Source organism: Merops nubicus, unplaced genomic scaffold (assembly GCF_000691845.1).
Source record: "Merops nubicus isolate BGI_N331 unplaced genomic scaffold, ASM69184v1 scaffold19866, whole genome shotgun sequence".
Classification (NCBI taxonomy): Eukaryota; Metazoa; Chordata; class Aves; order Coraciiformes; family Meropidae; genus Merops; species Merops nubicus.
The window spans coordinates 2,731-10,933 of NW_008614621.1; the positions used below are offsets into that span (position 1 = coordinate 2,731).

The 8,203-nt window shown below is 47.6% G+C and overlaps 1 protein-coding gene across 1 annotated transcript in view; it reads right to left on the reverse strand.

Moving 5' to 3' along the window:
* Positions 1-4,712: 4,712 nt before the first annotated feature.
* LOC103774866 (ectonucleoside triphosphate diphosphohydrolase 2-like) overlaps positions 4,713-8,203 on the reverse strand; it is an 11,298-nt gene continuing 7,807 nt past the window's right edge. The window contains exons 7-9 of the mRNA XM_008942301.1: positions 7,309-7,404; positions 6,235-6,369; positions 4,713-4,943 (exon numbers count right to left, since the gene is read on the reverse strand). Coding sequence (XP_008940549.1) covers positions 4,713-4,943; positions 6,235-6,369; positions 7,309-7,404 — 462 coding nt within the window. The remainder of the gene's footprint in view (positions 4,944-6,234; positions 6,370-7,308; positions 7,405-8,203) is intronic.

An 8,203-nucleotide genomic window follows, 5' to 3' on the forward strand; every position in this document is an offset into this window, starting at 1 on the left:
CACTTGGGAGATCTGTTTCTCTGGAGAATTTCCACCAAGAAGTGGTGACTAATTCAATCACAAGGTGCCACATATGGTGACAGCCCCTGCTGTGAACAAAAATAAATCTTCCTTCACACAAAAGTTGATTTTATCATTCCTCTGTCTCTCTCCAGCCTCCTCTGCTTCATTCCCAGTGCAGTCCTCTTCCTATTAGGGATTATTCTTTCTCCCTCCTTTCCACAAAAGCCTTCATCCACCCTGCATGCTAGTGCCCATCTCCCTGCACAGAGGCCTTCCACTGGTGCCACACTGATCAGAGCTGCTTTCACATCCCCTCCCCAGAGCTCCCATACTGCAGTGTGTCCTTCTGTGGCCACGTCAGGAGTCTCCTTCACAAGTTTCCAGACAAGCCTGCTTGCTAATTTATTTGATTTGTGTGAGACCAGCTCCTAGCAGTGTTGGGGGTTTCCTAAGGCTGAAGGCACTGTTCTACCAGCCTCTGTTGTGACTTGTCCCTGTCATGACATGCTCAGGGGAGGAACAGCTTAACCTTCAGTGTTTATCTGACTTGAACAGGGGATCTAAAAGCACTGAAATCTGTCCAGGGCATGGTGGAAACCAGCCCTCTGCTGCCTGGTCTCCACGGTGTACTGGCATGCAGTGATGTTTGCACTTGTAAGACATCAAACCACTTTGACTTGCCCAGGTTGGGCGTTAAGAAAGGATTTTTATATTACAGTCATAGAATCATAGAATTGTTTTGGTTGGAAAAGACCTTTAAGACCATCGAGTCCAACTCTTAAGCCAGCACTGCCAAGTCTGCCACAAAAACTGGGGATTTACTGGTCCCAGTATTCACTTGGACATGTTTTTCTGGTAGCATTTCCATCTGCCTCAGTGTGTTCTGAATTGAGGTAGGATGTAAGCAGCATACAGCTTCCTGCTTCTCTGGGAGATACTCAGATACATGATCATAGATAGGGTATAAGAGCAAAATAAAAATGTACTGATGGGTCTCTAAGTCCAGCCATCCTACAAGGCATTCCTCTCATGTTCTGCTGGCTTTTCTCCACCAGTGGTTGTGGCTATCAAGTAATTTCATTATTGTTTATTGTAACAGCCCCAAACAGCTGAGATGAGTGCAAGTTCTGCAGTGCCTGGTGCTGTCCATTGTTTCTACACTCGCTGTTCTTGAGGTTAAGCACTGAGCTGGGTGTCTCCACAGGCAGGACAGTATCTCAAGGAGAGGAGAAGTTGCAATTGCTGCATTACTAAGGGGAAGCTGGAGCTCAGCCACGAGACAAATTTTGCAAAATCCTTGAAGCATCCATGATCTTCTCACAGCTTGCCAAGGTCAGCTAGGAAGTCTGTGACAGCAGCTGGCAGGGAGTCCAGCTCTGTGAAATCCTGGTGAACTGCTTCATCCATAAGCATCCTGTGAAATACCTGTTGCTCCCAAAAGCAGCACTTACCTACAGCCCTGCACTGGATACAGCCAGGTGCCAAGAGGGAGGTTATGCCTAAATGAAATTTAGACTGCTCTAGGCAGCAGCAGGTCAGCTAACCTGTTGTGTTTCTGGAGCTAAAATAGACAAAGTGCCTTCTGGTGTCAATCTTTATAGATCATAGCTTTGATTTCCTTCTTATTGATAGTTGCTGACAGCAGCAGAACTGCAATTCCATGTGAGCAGACTTTATCTGCCAGAAGAGTTCTTCCATGCCTCAGCCTGAGTGGGAACCAGGGGAGTTATGAATAAACATGAAGAATTCATGGACAGTTAGAAAATCCTTATCATTAATCATTTCCACAAAGGCATTGTAACAAAAGGGCTGCAAAACTCTTTGTTTCAAAGTGAGCAGGTTAAACTAGAATCTCCTTTTAAGTAGATTTCTGCTATCCAGGTGATCTGGGGATTAATTCTGCACACTTACATAGTGCTGAGATGAAGGAACTGCTTCTATAGATTTGGGAGAAAATAAGTTACTTTTTTTGGTTTCCATTATTCACATAGATTCCAAACTATGTTATTTTCTTGCCCTATTTTATGATTAAAACCAGACTTCAGGGCTCATCATCTAGTAAATACATCTCTAAGTGGTTTTTTTTTTCTGCCAGATAGAGACACAGCACCAATAGTGCCCATTTCAAGCCCAGTTCACTCAGTAACTTTGGGGGCTGCTGCTGGGGATGGGGTGTTTCCTATAGAACATATATATATAGAGACCAAATATGCCTGTCCCTGCCTGCCCCCACCACCTGCCTGCAGGGGAGGACAGCAGTGGCAGTGTTTGGAGGGTGCAGATGTCACCTGCAGTGTGTCACCACTGGGGGAAAAACTTCAGCCATCCAAGTGTCTCACTGTGCCTTCCAGAACTTCTAGCTCAGGACTTTAGGATCTGCTCTAAATCAAGTGGTCCTGGGTTGTCTTGGTGTTGCAGAGTGGTGGCTCAGTGTCACTTGGTGGTTCAAGTGTCACAGGGCAAGTTGGGCCACCTGCATGTGCTGCTGCTCCATGGTATGTGTGAGGCAAAAGTAGTGTCAGGAGGACATGCTGAGCCTCTTGCCTGATTGCTCACTTATTATCTGCATGGAAGTCCCAAAGCTTCTCAACAAGAGCTTGGGGAACTCCCAGGCAATGTCCTTTTCTCTTGAACCCAGTGGTCTAATATTTAAAACCCAGAAGGTGTAATGCCTGAGCAGGCCAGAGCACCCAGAGCCCCAGGCTTCTTTCCATTTCTGACTGGCAGGATTCTTCTTGGGCAGGTTGGAAATCTCAGCCAGGAATCCCACAGCCCTGCTGTGTGCTGACAGGTCACAGGGCCAGAGCTCTGTTCAGTGATTGTGTTCCAGATGTGGGAGGAGTGAAGTCTCAGGAATTTCCCTGATATCACTGACTCCCCGATAACCTCTTTGCTGTTTTTTTATTATGAGGCTTGCCTGAATCCCTCCTACCTCCTTCAGATGGCTTGAGCAAAGAACACATCAAAGATGTAGACACATTTCTCATCAACTAAATACCAGCAGCCAGATTATCTGAAGTCATTTTTGGCCTGCCTGCCACTGGGAAGAAAGTGCCCCCAGGGGTTCTCGTTGTGTACCCCGAAAGCACACGTCATAACAGCTCTTGAGTAAACAGAGGCAAAATCAGCATCCCCCATCCTCCTCTGTGTTCACAATAAAACCCCTGCTTTCATCTCTTGCCAAGAAAAGCACAGACAGTCTATTAAAACATCTTTAATAACCTGATATAATTAAAAATAGCAAACGTGCAACTCGAAGAAATGAATATGAAGCTTATTTAAATCCATTTCCACACCCCTCCAAACTTGACTGACAGGTTTCAAACCTTCATTAATTGGCCAGAAAATTTATGAATACCCCAAAATTATGGGGGACAGGGTGTAGCCTATATATGAGTTGGGACCACAAGGGATTAATAAACAGATTTGAAAGGATTTGGATGCCGTGGTAGCTTAAAAATCCTGCAAGGGACATCACTGCATCTGTGAGCATTTAAATTTCTGTTTACAGTGGTCTGAAATGAGTTGGAGACACTCGTCCCTTGGGCTTTTAACAGCCTGTGTGTTTAAGTCTGAAGCAATCTGAGAAGTGAACTCCAAATGCTTCAGTCAAAGGCCAGTGTTTGTCTGAATTGGTCCCTTTTCTTCAGAATAACATAGGGAATTTGTACAGCACCTCAGGTTTTAGATGAGCAGAGCAGAAGAGATGGAATGAGTAAGAAGTCCCAGAGGAATCCAGAGTATTGGATTATGAAGTAACTCTGGTCACTGTCTCATATGAAAGCCATCAGACTGACAATTAGGAAAGCTTCTGTTCCTGGGTCTGCTCTCCTCTAGAGGACAATGTTAGATGAGATGACTTCACTTTCAGAATCAGAGAGATAAGCAGTTAGTGCAAATGAACAAACTGGTGAACCTCAGCCCCACAGGCACCTTGTTTTAGCTGTTGTGAAGTTAAATGTGTTAATTTAAGTCCTGGTTAAAGAGTTTCCACTGACAGCTTTAACTCTGGAGTTGCCATGACTCGGCCCTGAGCCAGGAGCTCAGCTGTGTGTCTCTGCCCTTTGCTTCTCCTTTGATGCTCTGCACATTTTGTAGAGACCCAGACTGAAGAGCATTGCTTCTGAAGGGTTTGTGGTCAGCAGGAGCATGTGCTGGAAGGGACACATGGATGTCACTGAGATGGAAGAACACACACTTCAGTAGCAGTGGGCAGAAGATACTTTCTTCCCTAGAACTGGAAGCAGGCTGGCTGTTACATTCTATGTTTTAACACCCTTCCAGTCTTCACTGGTGGCAATACTGCATGTACCATCTCTTGTGGGCCCAGAAGAGGACAGGGCCCTTTTCTCAGACACCACCTCTCCTGATTAGACACTATTATTCAACATTCTCTTTACGACAGCTCGGGGCCTGCCTGCTCAGAGGCATCCTGTCATTAGGCTGACATAAGTCATCTCAGCTGCAGCCCAAGCAAGATCTGTGCAGGCTGCTCTCATCTGGAGAGGAAGTAGCTTGCCATCCAGCAGGAATCACAGGTCTCCTGCAGAGCAGGGTCCCCTGTCTCACAGTTGAATAGTGCAAGTCGCAATAAGGCTCTGGAGTCCTGCAGGAAAATCACTTGTATCCTCCAGTGACTTACACCTGGGTGATTTCTGTATGTACTCCATTCACTACCCTCTGGCAAGAGTCTGGAGTCCCAGAGTAACTCAGTTGTCATCAAAAACACTGCTGTTCCTGTTGCTGAAGCTGTTTTCCTTCACCATCACTCGGTACGAGATGCGCATGAAGGAGCCGGTGAGCAGCACGACGAAGAGGATGAGGAGCAAAGACCAGATCCCTGGTTCTATCCCCTTGAGGAAGCTTGGGCTGTCCTGGGGCATGGTGTTGGTCAGACTCAGCAGGTACCCAAGAGTCCAGCCAGATGATGTACTGGCCATCTATTGGAATAAAAAGGAGAAGGGGTCAGTCTGGGCCCCTGATGTGTTTCTGTGCACAAGCCCAAGGCCTCATACACTTTATTTGAGGCTGACCCAATGATTAGGCTGGAAATGAGGAGCCCTGAGTACATTAATAGGTCTCCATTGCCCTGACCAGTCTCACCTGGCACTTCCATTTAAGCTCTGGCCTGAGCAGTCACCTCTTTCCTGACCTGTGCTGTAGGATTGTGCTTCTCCTGCTTACTGAGTGGCTTTCCCAGGAGGACCTCAAGTCTACCTCATGGGTAGTTCTGTCTCTGGCCCTGTTGTCTGGTTGAACCTCAGATGTATGATGTAGGTTTCTTGTCTCTGAATTTCCAGGCTGGGCTCCCTGGATGGACTCTGGACCTACCTCATTACCCTGCCTTGGTCTGGTGGTCACCACGTGGCTGACTGAACTGCTGTGGTTCTGCTCAGTGAGACCAGGCCTTTGCTGGTGAGTTGAGAAGAGGTCTGGGAATAGGTTTTCTTTTCTTTTGGGAAAGGGAGGACCAGAATCAAATCCTCCTTTCCTTAGGAGCTCCAGATTCTGAAGCAATTTCAGACCTTATAAGCCAGTTATACCCTGATGGGTATGAAGGTGATTGCAGAGAGGTAAGGCAGCATCTTTTGGCTCAGGAAATATTGTCAGCAGCTTGTCCTTAACATCAAGTGGTGATCAAGCCATGCTTCCTTCTCTACTGGGCAGAGACTCCTGCTGATGGTGTTGCTCCAGATAAGGGTTTTAACCCATCTGTTTTTCAGTGGGGACAGGTGTAATCTCTAGCTCTCTGACACTGGTTTTCTCACTCATCACAATTGGGAATTCATTTGGCAAAAGCATCTTTCTGGAGAAGCCTAACTGGTGAGGGCTTGTTGAAGTGGGAACAGGCTGGTTACTGAAACCAGCCCTCCCCCTGTGGGGATCAGAGATGAGGCCGAAGTGGCTGGTATGAGGAGCAGCACAAAATCTGAAGGCTTTGGTACCATGGGAAGCTACTGGTAACAATGTTCAAAGCACCTAACTAAGGAACTTGGGCAAAACCAACTAGAGTTGTTGGTAGAGAAGCTAGAAAACTGAAAGCAAAACCAGCAAGGCTTAACTGCAACAATCTCATGAGAAAATTAACAGCTGCAGGGTCAGAATGACCCAGGCTACAAGTGTGTGTGAGTTGTATCAGTAAAGGTTTCCAGCTGTAAGCAGCTCTGGGGACTGTGCCTTCAATGCCCCATGTCCCCCATACCTGGAAGTGCCACACTGTGGGTAACTGACCTTCTTCTGGAATGCAGCCCAGGCAGCCCCCTCTGAGTTAACCAGGTAGCCCTTTGTACTGAGGTGAAAGATGAAGGCAGACACGAGGCAGTAATCAGCAAGTGTATCCAGGCTTGTCTGGGACTCCTTAACCAGCTGGTGTCATTGCCAAAAGAAGGTGAGGAAAAAATAAAAGAAGTAAATATTCAGGAGCTGAATTTCAGGCCTGCTGTAACTTCTCCTTTCCTGCTCTGGGACTATGGGACTGGAGGAGAGGTTTGTGTCCTGTGCAGACTGAAACAGTGTTTCCTGCACCCACTGGGCTGTGGCCTGGCAACCAGTGTCATTTCTTGGTGCTTTTGTTGCCAATTTAGTAAAGACCAGGCAGTTCCAGGAGCAGCAGGACTGGCAGCCAGGCCTCCTACAGTTGCCCTGCAGGTGAATTGTTTGGTTAGATTTGCTGCTCTCTAATTAGGTTGAGCTAATGCTGCAGCCTTTCCCTCCATAGGAACATTAACAAGATCTTTCCCTTCTATCTATCCAGAAGAGAAAGCTTTTAGGGAGCTGCTGAAGGGCTTTGCTCCCTCATTAGCAAACCTTGTAGAAATTTTCCAATTTGGATGTTCCTGTGGATGCTCAATGTAGCTGCAAATGAGGGTGAGCTCATGAGCTACCAGCTGAGGGAAAGAACTTAGAGATTCTCCCCCAGGGTTTGGTCTTCACAAGCCCAGGTGAAATGGGAAGCCCCTGGAGTCTGAGCAGATGTGTTCCTTGCACTTAAGGAGAGGAGGGTCACGGGAAGGCCAAGGTGAGGTACTGGAGTGAGCAGACACCCTTCCTCTTTACTCCTTAATAGGCATAAAAGGTACTTGTGGCTTTTTACTTCACTGAGTCCAGGTGTTACCAGCAGGAGCTGGGATTTGTGAGGAAGGTAAATCAGTGGAGCCTGTTTCCTCAAAATAAGGAAAAAAACCCAAACCCAGGTAAATCCAAGTTCTTCCCTGAGGGAGCCAGTAGGTTATGGCTCTGTCACAGCCCAGACAGACTGCACCTTGTTTCCCACTCTCCCTGCATGCCAAGTTATTGCAGAGTTACCTCTTTGATGGACATCCCACAAAGCCTGGTGACTGCCTGACCCAAGTCAGGATTGGGTACAGTTTCTCTCATGAAGTCCATGGCCTCAGAAATCACCTAGAACAGCAGCAGAAATAATCATCAGGTTGGGCTGTGCTCTGCATCCTTGCACTGTGTGTGGTGCCTGCAGGAAAGCAAGTGGTGGTAGCTGTGGGTGTTGCCAGGGTGCCCTTTTGGTGTGCCTGTGTTGGTGGTTACACCTCTGATGGGTGCATGGAAGACAAACAGTTCTGTTATTGTCTGGAGATGGAAAGGGGACTGATTCTAGCTTGCATGCAGCAGCCTTCTGCCCTCCCTGGATGAGTACACTACTCCTTATGCTCCTTGGCACCATGTTCATGGGAGACTCAGGAGCAGGGAGCCAGGGAAATCTCTGTAATCCCTCCTTCTGAAATGCACTCAGTTTGTCCTAGGGTCATGAGTTGGTCCTTTAGCAACCCAATGCCTTTGGACACTAGATCCAGGGTCTCAAATATGAGCATGTGTGGTGGAGCATGCCCAGATGTTTGCTAAGGGGTTGGCAGGGGATCTCCAGCCTTACCACAGACTTTGTTGGGGAAGCCCTGCTCAGCATACAACTCCTGGCTGTCCTATCCCTGCGAGCTCTGTGGAGCCCCAAAGTTTGTCTCTCCAGCAGACATTGCTGAGATATGGATGAAGAAAGCCCAGCACAGTCATCAGTGGGAAGCCTGTGGTCCATATTTGAAGAGCTGTGTGCCAGCAGTGGGGAGGGGGCAGGAGTGCATGTGTGCAGCATTAGCCAGAGCACTGGCCCTCTTGGCTAGCCAAGATGCAGTGGGAGTAGCCACACTGTGTTCATTTATGGGCAAACCCGTCCCATTTCCTGGAGTCTCCA